Raw genomic sequence first — 17,143 nt, forward strand, 5'->3', positions numbered from 1 at the left:
TTCGCGTGCTTCCCTTTCCAGTAGTTCCTCCTCGGTATACTCGGGCTCGTACATGTAGGGCATTATTGTAGCCATTGTGTGTTAAACAAACTAAAATAATTTATAGCGGTGGTACTGATATCTGTTCACACGGGCTACAAGCGGCGAAGGTAGCTGACCAGAGCACTGAAACGAGTCACAGAATACTCAAAGTAACACAGAGAGAGGAATGGAATCGAAAATTCGCTGCTGTGTGTTGTGAAACGGTCTGTTTATACTTATTGAGGAGAGAGGCGTCCTGCCATTTCCATGGCGACACGTCATTAGCTGAAGCGCAGCGAATGTTGACACAAGACTTGCTTTGGCGTTGGGAAATGGGCGGTACGAGTCTGCTGATGACAGGCTCAGGGGCGGGGGAATTGATTTAGTGCCGCAAAAGCAGGTCAGCCAGGGCGATCGGGGAAAAGATAGGATTATCAGCAAATGGCGGCTCCCTGGTGCTTGTTTTCGCGTGCGTTTAATGGACGAAAACTCGGGTAAGGTCCATAGGAAAGTTTTCTAAAATCGAGCCACTTAGGCTTAAAAAAACATGGCCGACCTGTTGGGACAATAAAAATGTTTACTAGACCATGCCTTTAAGTAATACAGTAGTAACGTTTAGAATTCACTTTGTCGTGACCTTTATTTCTCTCGGGGTCTTGACCTTTGCTCTACTGTGTCGTGATTCCCACATCATGTCCTGCAGAATTGAAGCCCTGGGTTTAGACAAGATTGCAGAAGGGGGGGATGCTTTAGGGGTGCTCTGATCAGCTGCGTCCCATGAGTAGCCGCTTGTGTGTAGCATGTTACGCCTTTATTCTTACTTTCCTAACTGCAGGGCTAGGGCATTCCAATATAAGGTACTTTTTTTGCATTACAGAATAAAAATTCAAACATCACTTGTTGACATCAATAGTTTAGTTTCATGTTAAGAGAGAACTTGTTTCATGGTAAATGCGTCCACATTTTAAGAATAAACAGCCTTATTAAACTAAACATCTTGCTTTCTAAAGCCCTTCTAAAAAAAGGGAGAAAGAATAACTGAGACCCTCCTGGATAATTGACATTATCCGGAGATCAGCACTGCTCTGCTACCTACACACAGGGATATGAGATCAGCACTGCACATGGAATACTTGCTACCCACACATGGGGATATGAGATCAGCACTGCACATGGAATACTTGCTACCCACACATGGGGATATGAGATCAGCACTGCACATGGAATACATGCTACATGCACATGGGGATATGAGATCAGCACTGCACATGGAATACTTGCTACCCACACATGGGGATATGAGATCAGCACTGCACATGGAATACACGCTACCCACACATGGGGATATGAGGTCAGCACTGCACATGGAATACACGCTACCCACACATGGGGATATGAGATCAGCACTGCACATGGAATACACGCTACCCACACATGGGGATATGAGATCAGCACTGCACATGGAATACACGCTACCCACACATGGGGATATGAGATCAGCACTGCACATGGAATACTTGCTACCCACACATGGGGATATGAGATCAGCACTGCACATGGAATACACGCTACCCACACATGGGGATATGAGATCAGCACTGCACATGGAATACACGCTACCCACACATGGGGATATGAGATCAGCACTGCACATGGAATACACGCTACCTACACATGGGGATATGAGATCAGCACTGCACATGGAATACACGCTACCTACACACGGGGATATGAGATCAGCACTGCACATGGAATACATGCTACGTACACATGGGGATATGAGATCAGCACTGCACATGGAATACACGCTACCCACACATGGGGATATGAGATCAGCACTGCACATGGAATACACGCTACCTACACATGGGGATATGAGATCAGCACTGCACATGGAATACACGCTACCTACACATGGGGATATGAGATCAGCACTACACATGGAATACTTGCTACCCACACATGGGGATATGAGATCAGCACTGCACATGGAATACACGCTACCTACACATGGGGATATGAGATCAGCACTGCACATGGAATACTTATACCCACACATGGGGATATGAGATCAGCACTGCACATGGAATACGTGCTACCCACACATGGGGATATGAGATCAGCACTGCATATGGAATACTTGCTACCCACACATGGGGATATGAGATCAGCACTGCACATGGAATGCACGCTATCTACACATGGGGATATGAGATCAGCACTGCACATGGAATACTTGCTACCCACACATGGGGATATGAGATCAGCACTGCACATGGAATACACGCTACCTACAAATGGGGATTTGAGATCAGCACTGCACATGGAATACACGCTACCTACACATGGGAATATGAGATCAGCACTGCACATGGAATACACGCTACCTACACACGGGGATATGAGATCAGCACTGCACATGGAATACTTGCTACCCACACATGGGGATATGAGATCAGCACTGGACATGGAATACACGCTACCTACACATGGGGATATGAGATCAGCACTGCACATGGAATACACGCTACCTACACATGGGGATATGAGATCAGCACTGCACATGGAATGCTTGCTACCTACACATGGGGATATGAGATCAGCACTGCACATGGAATGCACGCTACCTACACATGGGGATATGAGATCAGCACTGCAAATGGAATACACGCTACCTACACATGGGGATATGGAAGATCAGCACATGGAATACTTGCTACCTACACATGGGGATATGGAAGATCAGCACATGGAATACTTGCTACCTACACATGGGGATATGGAAGATCAGCACATGGAATAACTGCTACCTACACACGGGGATATGGAAAATCAGCACATGGAATACTTGCTACCTACACATGGGGATATGGTAGATCATCACAGGGAATACTTGCTGCCTACACATTGGGATATGGAAGGACAAATAGTTACCATTTTCCTGAGACTTTCATCGGAGCCAGACTTTGGGAATTTATGGTCTCCGCTGAACTCGTCCATCTCTGAGGATTTCTTCTTCTTCCTCCTGCTCCTTCGCTCTTTGGCCGTTTTGGAGCTCATTGGTGACATTTCACGTGAGCTGTGCGACAATGTGTCATCGCCTTTCGCAGCCATTGCCTAATAAGAGAAAACAGTGGCCACTGGTGACCTCTGACATCCATAAGATAATGCCAATTTATGAACTATATGCATATCCGCCCAATGAAAATTTCCAAGACTGTCATGCGATCCCGGCAACCCCTCCAACCTGCACCTCGATGGAGCCCTACACGACAGACCGAGACAAAGTAAGCACTGCAAAATGTCCTTTCTGTAATCTGCATTTCTTCTTCTGTTAGAAGGGAACAAAGGCAGAGCCTAAAATTGGGAAACCATTCTCTGGATACCAAGCCCACTAGCACCAGCCTATTTTTCGCTTCTCTTGCTCAACGGCACCTCACTGCTCAATGGCATTATAGGCCATTTGGAACCCTTGAACCCAACGCTAGCCGCTGAGGAAGCCTTTCAGAGCACTCCATAACTCAACACCTAGCGGGATCCTATAGCTTCAACTCCCATCAGCCCAGCTCAGTCAGTGATGAGGACTCTTGGGAGGTGCATTCCAAAACACCTAGAGAGCCCTTAGCTACATATCTCAACATATCATCTCCTCATATGACGAATGAATGGATGATAAGGTTAATGGCATTCTATAAATGCTTTGGCTAAAGGCATCTGTCAGACAGGTTGGGCAAAGTGATTGAGGGCTGCCTTGCTTCTCTCACTGTGGCACTTATCGCAGAAGAGAGGTAGACACAGTAAATGCTGAACAGGCTCACTTTTTGCTCTATCAATCACTGACCGAGACCAAAGTAGTCCCTACCTGGCTACAACATATATTTGTCCAATTGTCACACTACTGTGAAGTGGTTATGCATCTATTACTTGCAAAAATGTGGATGCCGGTGAACCAAAGGAATTGTGCAGCAAATGCAGTAAACTTGAGTTTTATCAAAGCATCAAACAAAAGCAATCCAATTCATCCCTTAAGGGCGCTCAGGGTGTAGAGCAGGGTCTGCAATCTTTGTATTCCAGGACTCTTTGGTCTACAAATCCCACCAGCCTGAGCCAGCATAGTCAACGCTGAAGGATCATGGGAGTCGTAGTGCAAAATATCTGGAACGCCGCAGGTTGCTGACCCTTTGCTATCTGTAGACCAGCATGCATCCTGGTTCTCCAATATATATGCGAGTTGGTATTTACTTTTTAGTATGTGGGACTCCCCCACCAGTGCCAGTATATGAAAAGACCAGAGCATATCCTCACACACACACACACCATGGGCATGGAGGCCCTGCCTTGTTAGTGGGAAATATATTTGAGAAAATGTCAGATTTAAGGGACATTGCTCATAGTGTTTGATAGACAACATTAGCTGGGGCATTCTTCATTCCCACTGATACATATCATGGTAAGCAATATTTATTTATTTATGGGTGTGCGCTATACCTTGCAAGAAACTTTCAACCCATTAAAAGTATCATGCAATGTAATTTTTCTTTTGGCCAGCGCCTTTTCCCAATGGTATGGCCTCAAAGCATGGCCAACTAACCTATATGAGGCAGAGCCTGGCACAATGCTGGTTCTCGGCTTGTTGCAGTTAAATAGGCTCACCAGGACCTCATTAAATATGTAAGATGGGCCCCGTGCCACCTGCCACGTTGGCACTGGTGCACCTTTATATTCATTAAACACTGCCATGAATGGTGCCTCTTACGCATATCCCGGGGGCGGTCGCCTATACAGACCTCCTGTTCCTTCTTAAGCTGCTCCATGGTTTCCTGAAACTTTTTCTCCTTGGCTTCTGCTTCGGCGATGGTGGCCTGGTTTTGCTCTTCGTAGGACATGGCCACCACGGCCAGGATTAGGTTCACCAAGTAGAAGGAGCCCAGGAAGATGACAATGACAAAAAAGATCATGTAGGTCTTCCCCGCCGCTCGGATTGTCTGGAGAGTAAGCAGAATGGCTGTCATTACATGCTGTCACACCATGCGGGATCATTACACCCTTGGAATGCTGGAAGTGACCCTATCCCTCTAGCCAGCCAGCATCCAGGCGATTGGGTCAAGTCATGCCAGCATCGCCAACACTGCAGTGTTGGCAACCAAGTACTTTGCACGCCATGTACTGCACCATCATTTCACTCCCACCCGCCCACTAAGTCTTTCGATCATCAGACTAGTCACAAAACATTACATACAATTATTGTAAAGAGCTGTATTCCCTTGTGTTTTTTCAAGAGGCAAATCAGGCCTTGCAGGTCGCAGGTTTCCAGAGGTGTCTATTATGTAAGTGTGCTCTTTCAAGGTTTGCCTTTTAAATTTGTATTTTGTCTGTATGTGTGTTTTTAAAAATGATATAATATGATCACTTTGTGTCTTTTTCTCTGAATTGATACTGAGTATGTTTTAATTCGTTTTTGTACTTGTAATTGTATAGCACCACAGAAGTGGTTTTGCCGCCAATTTGTGCTTAATAACTGTGTTTCTCTACTCCTATTACTAATTATATTTCTGTGCTCCAAGAGCATTCAAAGACCCTCTCTCCGGGATAGGGAGGCCGGCTCTTCAAACCCATTTGGTGTTTTATTTGGTCACCATTCAACAAAGTTGCCTAGGTGGGTCCTTGCACACGCACAGCATGCGCTGCACGTGGCGGACCTACAGTGCCAGGGTTCCTGTTGAATGATTTAATAGGTGATGAGCCTCTTGCTTTCTTACTCAATGTGTAGATGGTAGCGGGGGTTGGCATGTGGTGGTTGCCTGAAACCTCCCTTCCTCAAGGCTTCTGCGACTTGGATTTTGTATGCCCGGCACACAGGGCTTAATTTGTAAGAAGAAAAAATAGTGCGAGGGACCAAATATTTTTTAGCACTCCTGTGACACTGCGGGTGGGCTCCACTGCTGCCACCACCCATAGCTGCTCCCCCAAGTGTCGGGCATATTTAGGGTTACGCTACAGCTCGCAACTGCTCATTGGGGTTGATTGATGCATTGACTATCACCACTTCATAATTAAAGTGAGTCTGAGACAATAGGTTCCTTGGCTCACAAATAAGTGCCAGGGCTGAGCCCTGGAAAACACCCCCACAAATTAAGCACTGTCTACACGAGACATGCGTCAGTGCGTTCTCTGTGTTGTGATATGCATCAAGAGCATCTACGGGGGTGATGGAGGAGGCGTTAGGCTTGGTGGTGGGATGCTTATTTAGGGTGCTGGGCTCTGCCTTCTGGAAATGGTACCTGCTGATAGAGGTTCTCCCAGTAGTCTTGCGTCATCAGGCGGAAGAGAGCCAGAAAGGCCCAGCCAAAAGTGTCGAAACTTGTGTAGCCATAGTTTGGGTTCCCCCCGGTCTTGATGCACACATACGTAGAGGGACATTGACTGATGAGAGAAAGAAGGAAAATGTTTCAGGCTCTGGTAACCGTGCATTTTCTACACATCAACAAAAGCAACATGTCACAAAAAGTAAACAAATCAACGGAGAAATACAGCTGCATGAGTGTTATTCTGTGTTTGATCTGGAACTGGTGAGTTTGGTGGAGAGGGAGGGTAAAAGAATGCAGGAGAGTGTTAGGATAAAATATGCTGGTGCGACTAGATCTCTGCAATTTGGCTACAACTATTGATTCCTGCAGCCCTCGTTCAGCTTATCTGTTGTGTGCCATCCAAACACTTCATTGGCAGCTCAGCTCTACATATTGTCTTCCTGGAGTGACTGTTGGAAGTCATGTCTGTTATAAAATATGATTGCTTGCGCTAGTTAAGCACCACATGAAATGCGGACAACCAGTAAACTGCTGCAGGCCCTGATGGCGCAGTGTTCACCCTGAAGTGGCCAAGTGCAGCTCGTGGTGTGATAGGGAGAGTGGATGAGAGGTGGACTTACCAGAGGACCAAGCCTAGCGGGTCGTTCATTGGAGTAGTGTCCGGTTTCCACGATCAGACACCTCAAAGTATTCTGGCAGGAGAGTGGTGGTTGAAGGGAGAGCGGGTTTAGAGAAATCCAGAATGCAGGTCGGCCGCATCTGGGGGTGTCCTCCCTGTCACCAAGACATTCCCAGAGGCGTAGCCAGGATAGTCTAACAAGTGGGGCCGGAAGCTATCGTAGTTGGGCCCACTGCAGTGACATTTCTATCTGTAAATGCCCACACAGCGCTGCTGAGTGGGTATTTACAGAATTTGGGTGGCCCTGTCTATGCCTTTGGACATTCCACTTTGATAACAGGAAGGCTCGGACTGGTCTACAGGGAAATAGGGCAATGCTCGAATTGCAGACCTGTAATGGTAGTGTGGGCCAGTTTTTGTTGGTCAAAGTGGGCTAGTTTATGGCAAAGGGTGGCCAGATTGATGAGTTAGGTCACCATGCAGCTGATCATTTTCAGAGTGTTAAAAAACTAATATTCTTGAAAATGCTCAATTTGCCACATATTTTTCCCAAAAAACTCCCCCTGGTGTACTACCCAAATCACAAAAGGAGCGAAGTGCAATGTGTAACTGTGGGCCACTTTTTCATTGGTCCCTGAGCCAATGTTATTCCCCAGTCCGACCGTGATGACAAGGTATTTCTGGCCCTCATGGCCCAGAGCCATTTTCTCACTGCTGTTCAGTCTGCATGAGGTGCGTGTCGTAACCTTGCTTCATGCCAGGTTGCTAACAGTGTCTCTGAGCAGCCAGAAGTGACCAGTCGGCAATACGCTAGTGATATACCAAAACAAAAGGTTGACCATGGCCAAAATGCCTCCAATGCAATGAAGAAATATTAAAGTAAAACAGCATTAGGTGACACATATGCACCCTTATACATAAAAGTAGACTATTCAAAACTATACAAGGCCCGCCTGTCTGCCTGTTCTGGTCCATGGTTGCTGCTGATCTCAAATATGGTCTGTTTTAAGGTTTCAAGGACCGAAGAAATGTCCAGGCACTCTTGTGGCGACTCACCCCTTAAAGACTATTGAAATATTGTTTTGAAAGTTACCAAATTCTTCAATGATTTTCGTATTATTTATTGTCATGAGAATATAAGTCACCTTTGCATGGTGATAATAGTGATACTTCATATTACTTTCATGATAAATAGTAGTGTGGCATCTAGTCTCTTTTCCATTTCCCTCATCTGCACCCCGGGCGGCAGAGGGGTAATGAGAGCGCTCCATTCTGGAAGAGGGATCCTTGCCCCCTAGCATTGCTCCTCCTATCATCCTGCACACCAACCTTCTTCCAAAGTGCGAGCATGCAAAGATAACTTGTGCAAAGCAGAAGGTAACAAGAACCCAGGACAGAAGGCATCAAGCAAAGGGTGCATGCAAAGGCCACTCGCATGAAAGGCAACAGGGACAAGTCTACCATCTTTCAAACGAAGGAACTCTTGCACCCGATCCAGAGTGGAGCGAGTGCTGAGTCATTGAAAAGTAATGAGAATAATACACACATTTTCTCCCCAGACATGTATATTCCTGCTCTAGGGAGCAGTTAAGTGCAGCATGTCCGCCTTCTGCATTGTGCGTCTCCTGATTCTAAACACAGCAGAAAACTTCTGTTTATTTTACAAAATCAGCCCTGGAGGTGCCACTGGACTTCAATTGGAACCCAGACATGCAAGGCCCTTTACCCCAAAGAATGTGCAACATTGCTCAAAAGGAAGTGGAACAAAGAGCAACTTAGCGTGCCACACCCAGACCGTGTGCTCCCCGCCACTTTGATCACCCCAGGAAGGTTTACAATGAATAAAGGGGGTGGTAGAATAGTGTCATGCCCACTTTCAATAGGACCTAAAATGGTTAGAGAGGTGTGAAACACATAGAAACAAGCACTCCACATGTTTCCCTACCTCAGGACATTTTGGGGCGGATCCTTAGAGCGGGGAATGCAGCGGGAAATCAACTCTGCGTGATTTCCACTCTGTGCTCGGAATCTGCCAGTGTCTCTGCCCACATCACATTCTGGTGCAGTTGGTTCCCTATGACGTCTACCTGCTCTTTCGCATGTCCAAAGAGCAGGTGGAATCTAAAGTGATTGTGCGTAATTGAAGCCACCATGTTGGATCACGGCAGCTCTCATTACTGATTATTGCCATGAAAGCACTGATCAATGCGCTTTTTTTTTCTGAGGTGGGTAATGTCACTGGGTCCCAGAAACTCCCAAGATTCCAGTACAGCTATCCATCCCAGGAGAAAGAATAATACAAATCCCTTGGAAGGAATGAGGACCATGGAGGCGGTCTTGGATCTGCTCCTTCCAACAGATTTTGTAATGAGCTTGTGAGCAGCTTCTTTTCGGATCAGTGTTTGCAACTATGCCCCAAGACCATGGAACCTCCTCCCCGTCGGCATCAGACTGGCCCCCACGCTCCTACAATTCATAAAAGAACTCAAGACCCACCTCTTCAAAGAATCTCTCAGCCTCAACACCTAGGCAATCACACTGTCCCTCGCGTCACCTGACTCACTAGATGGCGCCCATCCCGCTCCTCCCCGCCACCCGGTTCAGCTTTACCCCTCCTCTGTGCCCCTCTGTATGCTACCCCCGCTGTATCTGTTCTGTTGTTATCTCTGAAAAACTCTGTTATACATCTACTATTGTCTACCCCTGAAAAGTGCTCCGTTATGCATCTGAATTGTTGTAGCCAGGTCCGCGCTCAATAAATACTATCATAAAATAATAATAATAATAATAATAATAATAATAATAATAATAATAATAATAATAATAATAATATAAACAGTTTAACGGTCAGGAGGCATATAAGTACCTGAGAGTGATGGGGTCAATCTTTGATGATTTAGTTTTGAAAGTCATCCCGATTCTTCCAAAGATGTAGAAAATACCCCCAACCTTCCCTTTGAAAAGAGGCATTCCGCTGCTAGTAGTATGGTGACGGGAGTCCTTCATCCTCCCAGTGGGGGACTGCCCCCCAAGTGCCCAGGTTCAAATGCACCTTTCCCGGATGATGCACCCACCAAAACAAACCAACTGACTTACCCCATCCGACCATGCCAAGCGATTACCCGCATCTTCACTGATATTACTGGGGAGAAGGACGGCACCAATCTGTGCCATCATGCTTTGGTTGGCAGAGCGCATTGAAGCAACCATGCTAAAACATACTAATTAATACATGAATGAAGGCATAAGTAAGGGGAGCATATTTAGAAATCTGTGCATGTAAAGTCACAAAGCTTACTAATTGCTTTCAGGCTGTAAAACCAAGAAAGCCTCAATGTCTCACTGTTTAGGTGCACTGTGCAAGGGTCGCCTTCTATTAGTATGACTCCTGGTCTTGATTTCAATGCTAGATAGTTGGCTGGTGCTTCTGCTGTGCTGAGCACGCCTTTGTTCTTTGGATTGATGCCTGCAGCACAGAAACACTCCTATATAATAAGCAGAACGTAATACATGCTGGATAAGCTCTGACATAACAAATTTAGCCTGTCAGACACAGATCAGGCGCCCAGCAAGTCACTGTGACCACAATCAATCACTGTAGAGAGGACACATTCCAGCAGGTGTAAACAAAGTGTCCAGCATAAACCCAGCAATCAATATGGCTTCTTCAAAAAGCAGTGCTACCGCCTTCACAGCCTACCCGAGTAAACACCACCATAAAACAGATGTCCTCGCCATTCCAAACAACAATGTGAAAATGAATGCGGAGGATACAATGAGATAACTGTACCAACTCTGCATGCAATGGATGAATAGATCCAGAATCCCATACCAGGATATGTGGCTGACTCTGGCACCGAGCTGCCGGGATTTCACTGGTAGCAGCCTGGCAGGAACTCCCCCAGCAGAGCAGAGCGCCCACCTTGCAGGTTATCTGCTTCCTGCTGGCAGTCCAACCCACTGCTCCCTGAAATGGCTCTCACTTGCAGAGTGGGCATGGGCAAAGCTACCCATCTTCCAGATATTCCAAATTAGTAGCCACTATGGCTGTACCAAGCAGTCTGACTGGGAGCTAGTCAGAAACAGGAAACATCATATAAAGGCCAGTGGTCGAAGTGTACGAAAAGAAGTAGTGGAACTAGGTTCCTTACTGGCTTGGCCCAGCTTCCCACAAACCCCATTGCCATGCCCCCTCCCACGCACAATACAAACCCCAAACACATGCGCCTGCTATTTAAGGGAATGTTCAGTGCAGTGCACTGAAGGGCAAGTTTCAACATCTTCCTACACTTTTTCAAAACAAAACCATTCCTGAATGGTTTCTTTTTAAAATAAAAGTATAGAAACAGTAAAAATTAACAGTAATTAAAAAAAAAGTAGAGGAGCACCACTCCCAAATGCTCCCGCCCACTTCGGCCACTGATTAGGGCGTGAGTTCTCACGAAGGTCGGAAATCCAAGCCAGTGACTGCTTATTGTGACGAATCAACCTCCGGGGCACCAGTGATCCAGGGATGAATATCAGTTTCTAAACCATCAATCAGCCCCACACCTCTAGTACACCAGAAGTGATCTGAACAGATTGGAACACAAGTAAATTATAAATCTCCTTGTCCAATTTTGGTAACATGGACGGAACGGCAGGCTTATCTCTGCAAGGTCTTGGATCTTTGGTTAGTTGCAACAGAGCGAAAACACAATTATTGCCCAATGATAAAAGGGACTGTCCAGTCAAGGTTGTATACAAATATCTACTTTGTTATTATTACAACAGACAGTTCTAGCACACTACAAAATACAACCCACCCTTTAAAGGAACACAGAGGACAGACATTTTCAAGAAGGAAAGGGGAGCACTCTGGATACTGACATGAGGGTAATCAGTAAAGCAATCAGTATTAACTGTTCAAGGTTTTTTGGTTTAAGCACCAAAGGAGCACAGGGTCGTAAATGTCACTAGGTGCCTTTGCAGAAGGAGCAGAGATACAGAACCAAAATGTATCTGGTGCTTGAGATGTTCTTAATGCTCGACAGCGTCGATTCGGTGCCAGGACACTTTGCAGCTCCTGCAACAGAGTTCAAGACAGGAGACAGCTGCGGGTATGAGGCGGCAGGCAGTTCGGCAAGCGAGGCTGAACGGACGGCTGCAGGCTGGCCTACACGGTGGCTCAGGGTCAAGAATTGTTTTATCTGTGCTGGTTGGTGGATCTGGAATGCTGGTTGAGGCGTCTCGGACGGCGCTGGTGACTGCAGCGTGACAACAGTCAACGGTGCAGCTGGATGCAGTTCGTGGGGTCAACTGTCTCGAAAATGTCCTCAAAAGATGGATGCTCGATGCTGCTTGTGTGGCACTCCTCCTAGCTTCTTCGCAGGGCTTGTGTCCTTTCAAGGTAGATGTCCCAAAGCTCAGGTGAGTGTTGGCAGGCAACAGCCTTGTCCTTTGTCCACTGGTGGAAGATGTAAGGTAGATTGTACCTTCAGCTCAGGTCCAAATGAGTCATTCTTCTTACTCCTTTCGAAGTCTTCAGATGATCTCCTAAGTGAGGGGTTCAGCCCTCTATTAAAGCCAAATAGGCCCCAGTGTTTGTGCAGGTTAAGCCCACCGTAATGAACCAATCCTGGGTCCCCACCAACAATCTTCTATTATGCATGAGGTCAGGACCAGAGTGCTCTGCAACAGGACAGACAAGGGGGTGACTACATATACCAAAGGCCCACCCATCTCCCTGTCTGTTGTAGATCAAAGTGTCTCTCTGGTTAACTGAGCCCTTTGTGACTCTTGATTAAAGAGCAGAGTTCCCTTGAAGTCTGTGCTGGGAGCAGACTTCCTGTCTCTTACAAACCACATACTTCTCCCCTCTGAAAGGGGTCTGCTCTGCAGGGGTTTGCCTACAGTAAATAGTGGACCCAGACATGGATTTCACTGCCTTTCATACAGAGGGGTGGGAACTAGCTTCAAGTTGACACGTTGCATACCAAAGTGGTGTTAGTGACGGGTGTTGTCTATTCCGGCAACCAAGCCCCTTCACGCTTGCTTCAATTATCTCTCATTAGTATGCAATGTCACCCGCCAGAGGACAAAAGCAATGCAGACCCACAGAGTCTTTGATATTTAAATTAGGCTGCTCATGGCTGGAGGAAGGTGTGCCTTCCCCCTCCTTGAGATGCTTTGATGTACCCAGGGCTGTCACAATGCAGCTGAATATGACAGGGATACATGTGACTATGCGTTGTGTGCGGGAAGCATATGGACTGTGTGTGCAATGGTCCCCACAGTCCTTGGAGGTTGGTCTCCCACCATTCCTTTTCATTATTAAAAAATCAAAAAGGCCCAGACAAGCATACTCTCCCTGTGCGGATGGTCGAATTCCTCACAGTCTGTGTTTTGAATAAAGCTGAGTTTTAAAGTGCTCTCTGAGTACTCCATTGTTGAGTATTGTTTTTACTAGTGCAGCAAATTGGGGCCATCTCTACACTGATTTGATCCTAATACATTATGCCTCATTCTAAAAGCTTAAAACTGGAGCAAATCTGGAGATGCAGGAACATCAACTGTCTTCTAGATGTGCCACAAGTGGAATTTAGACCACAGAAACATACTAAATCACTGTTGTTATCAATATAGTTTGACCTCAAGTTATTTGAAGACTAAGACGACGCCATTGCTTTGAGTCTACCTGATTTATCAGCAGCCTTCAAACTAGTGGGCTACAATGTTCTTAAAGACTCTCTATTAGAACTGGGCACTAAAGATCTGGCTATAGACTGGATCATATCCTTTCTTAAAGACTGGTCCTAATGAGGCACTATAGCCCGTGGCAGTGGGCCGAACCTGTTTGTAATGGCCTGCCACTAAAGTTAAGGGCTGGAGCAAAATGGACGGTGTTGCAGTTAACGTCAGGGTCGGATCAACTCTAATGATTATATCGCCATTATCACCCATGATTAAGCACACCGAGTCCTTAAGGCTAAACAACAGTTAAAAAAGAGAGACTCACATACGTTCCTTCCTGTGGTGCCCCTTCTACAGGAATCCATTTTCAATGTGGATTACAATGGTGTAATCAGCACTGAAAGCAGACTCCCTGAATATGAAGCAGCGTGTGCAGAAACAAAGGTCAGTGAGTTTTGTTTGTGTTATGTGTAGCCTTTATTACCCGTGTTTGCTTTTGAGTGGGTACTAAAGGTGACGTGGTGGGTAGCAGATAACGTACAGGGTGAGGGACGGGCAGCAGATGGGAAGCACAGAACATTGGCGTATCCAAGTGAATTCAGCCTGCGTTCCGAGCTTCCTGCTTGACTACGGTCCCAACCCAGGGTTCTAATGCATCATGATGGATTCATTTCTATATGTCCTCCAGAAATGTTTGATTGGGGTTCTAGGGTTCCTCTCTCTTGTCCCTATGTTTTAATATGTATCTCTCTCCTCTAACTGCCTTCATTAGATCTTTAAATCTCTCCTGTCATAACTATGTTGACGAAACCTAAATATTTAAAAAAATCTGAAACAATTCATGACCTTTGTTCAGCATCACTGAATGCATCCGCAAAATTGCTCATTTGATGGCACACATCCACTTCTTACTAAACCCAGGAAGACTGAAATGCTGACATCAGTTAAGCAAGCCCTCATTCCTGGTCTCCTGGTTTAACCCCTCAACCAGTGTAGCATATCTGGGTATAATCACAGACCATGACCTTTGTTGGTGCCCCCAGATCACCTTCATTGTAACATATGCTTTAGGATTCCTAAAACTTTTGGAGAAATATTTCCTTTCCTAGTATTTCCCTTGAACACAAGGCAATATTGCTCTTCGCATATTGATGTTGCACTACATCAATAGCGTTTAGCTCAGAGCTCCAGCTTGCCTAATATCAATACTTCATAGAGTTCAAAACACTGTGGTCCACACCCTCCTTCATATTGCCTTCAGGGAACACATACCTACAGCTCCTACCTCCCTGTATCACTTCCTACTGAATAGGTGAACCCTGCCAAACCACTATAGATCGTCTTCAAGACCTTCCATGGAAATGGCCCAGTACACTTATAAGTGCAAGCCAACATTCCCAAGCTTCACCTAACCTGAGATTGGCCTTGGAATGAGCACGTATTATAAAAAGAAATAAGATGGATCACCCTTCTCTCTTCTAGCCCCTTGACTCTGGAACACCCACCCCACAGGCATTAGCGGCATACCTGCATAAGCAGGATCGATCGGAACATCGCTCTTTCCACATTGACAAGCTGATCTTTCAGTGCAGGCCAACTGTATTCAGGATTGTGACAGGTATTGGGTTATCACTGTGCTCTAATGACCAATGACTGTACATGGCTGCATGCTTTGCTCTTCATCGGGAAGGCCATGGCTCTGCTTATGGAAATACTATTAATCTCCTATTGCAGAATAGTCTCATCCTTCATCAATTCTCAGTACACAAAACGCCCTGCAAGGCATTACGCTAGCAAACCTCTGCATTTGGTCTATGCCTGTACTTTTCATATTATTCCTTGATAAGGGTGTGTATGCTACCTAGTGACGGAATCAGTGTGGGTTTTCAATGGGACGGTTCAATCGATGTGGCGGGAGTCCACAAAAGCAAAAAAGTACAGATAGCAAAGGGAGAAGAACAAGTGGGAAAAACCCAGGAGTATGAGTCCGCTCACAATGAGAACATATGTGACCATCACTCTATATGGAGGGCATGGGGGCTGAGTGCGTTTCGATGCAGTACTTTTGTGGAGCAACAACGCGACGGGAGCACCTTGGCTTGTGTTGTTGTTTTCACCGCTGGTGTGCATAGCTAATTGAAAATGGTCCTCTCTTTGTATAGGGAAATGAGAATTGAAATATGCAGTGATAAGCTTGCAAACCCAACACCAAAGCTGTAGATTTGAACTACCCAGGACTCCTAGGCTGTTTTAGATGAACAAAATATAGTCCATGGTTGACAAACAATAAAATGCACATGGAAGCATCACCAACACAATTTGCAGACATTTTAACTACTCAAGGTACACATGGCTATTCTAGATATACAAAGTTCAGTCCACAGCTGTGAAACACTAAACGGCACGTGGAAATATTGCAAACACAATTCATGGGGGGCATAACACAGCTCTCACAGGTCACACTTGTGAAGACACCCTCTGGCAGGGGCCGCGCGGGCATGGCTCTGGTCGAGTGGTTTTCATGTCCTTTCCGCTACTGCCTTTTCCCTGTGGTTCCACACATTCACGTGCTTAAGCCATCACACAAAGCATTGCCTCTGTCCCTCCTGGCAGCTAGCTTGTGTTAAGTGACTTCAATTCAGCACTCCAACTAAGTCAATGCCTAGTCTGGGATGCCCAAGGGAAGCCCTTATTCATATATTTTGATGACAAGTTCATAGATCTGGATGATAAACCCTTGTATAACGCCCCTCTCTTTGAATCCCCCTGACCTCACTGAGCCAAGAAGTAGGTTTGTTTTGCAAATTAAAAGATTTATTTGAAAAATTAAACAATATATATAACACTTTTATAAATAAATTAATATTTGATAGCACACTTATGAATATGACAGTGATCAACAATGGATAATATTACACTAGCACACTTTTTTAATTACTTAGGAGTTGGTACAGGGAGGATAAGGTAGCTGAGAATGCTTTTATGGTTTCAAGGAAATGCAATGATGGAAAAGAATGCAGCACAGAAATAAACTGATATGGTTTCAACAAGAGAAATTATGATCACTTTTTCTTTTGACAATTGACTCCCCCCCTATGCAATATAAAGAGATGGAAAAGAGAGCACACAGTTTTCAGGAATACAATCAAACGCAATACAAATTCTAGTTCCCCCCTAGCAAGCTTGGAGCAACCGGTATGCTTTTAAAACATGCAGAAATACTTTTAATGTAATTTGCAATGAAGTGAAAATATGCTAAAAATTATTTTAATTCCCTATAGGAGATTCAGAGTGGGTGACAGCTACTTTGAATTAGTTCAGGTCAACACTAGCAATGATTCATGAGGGATGATCAGGTTGAAAATGAAATTCAGCAGTCGAGCGCGATTACATAAGAACTATAAGGAGAAAGGCTTGTTGGAAAGCTTAGATTCTTAGCTTTAAAATGAAAGTTAAATCTCGTTCCTAGCATGTATGTTTCAAAGGATACGGACGATTTAGTGGAGGTAGTTTCTCAAATTAA

General features: G+C 45.5%; 1 protein-coding gene across 6 annotated transcripts in view; it reads right to left on the bottom strand.

Moving 5' to 3' along the window:
- The window catches only part of LOC138569611 (sodium channel protein type 5 subunit alpha-like), a 1,199,462-nt gene that overhangs the window by 607,907 nt on the left and 574,412 nt on the right, over positions 1–17,143 (bottom strand). For all 6 annotated transcript variants that reach the window (XM_069647738.1, XM_069647737.1, XM_069647740.1 and 3 more), the window contains exons 9-11: positions 6,303–6,444; positions 4,809–5,006; positions 2,956–3,138 (exon numbers count right to left, since the gene is read on the bottom strand). In XM_069647738.1, the coding sequence (XP_069503839.1) occupies positions 2,956–3,138; positions 4,809–5,006; positions 6,303–6,444 (523 nt within the window). The remainder of the gene's footprint in view (positions 1–2,955; positions 3,139–4,808; positions 5,007–6,302; positions 6,445–17,143) is intronic.

This window comes from Ambystoma mexicanum, chromosome 2q (assembly GCF_040938575.1).
Source record: "Ambystoma mexicanum isolate Mex_15411 chromosome 2q, UKY_AmexF1_1, whole genome shotgun sequence".
NCBI classification, from domain to species: Eukaryota; Metazoa; Chordata; class Amphibia; order Caudata; family Ambystomatidae; genus Ambystoma; species Ambystoma mexicanum.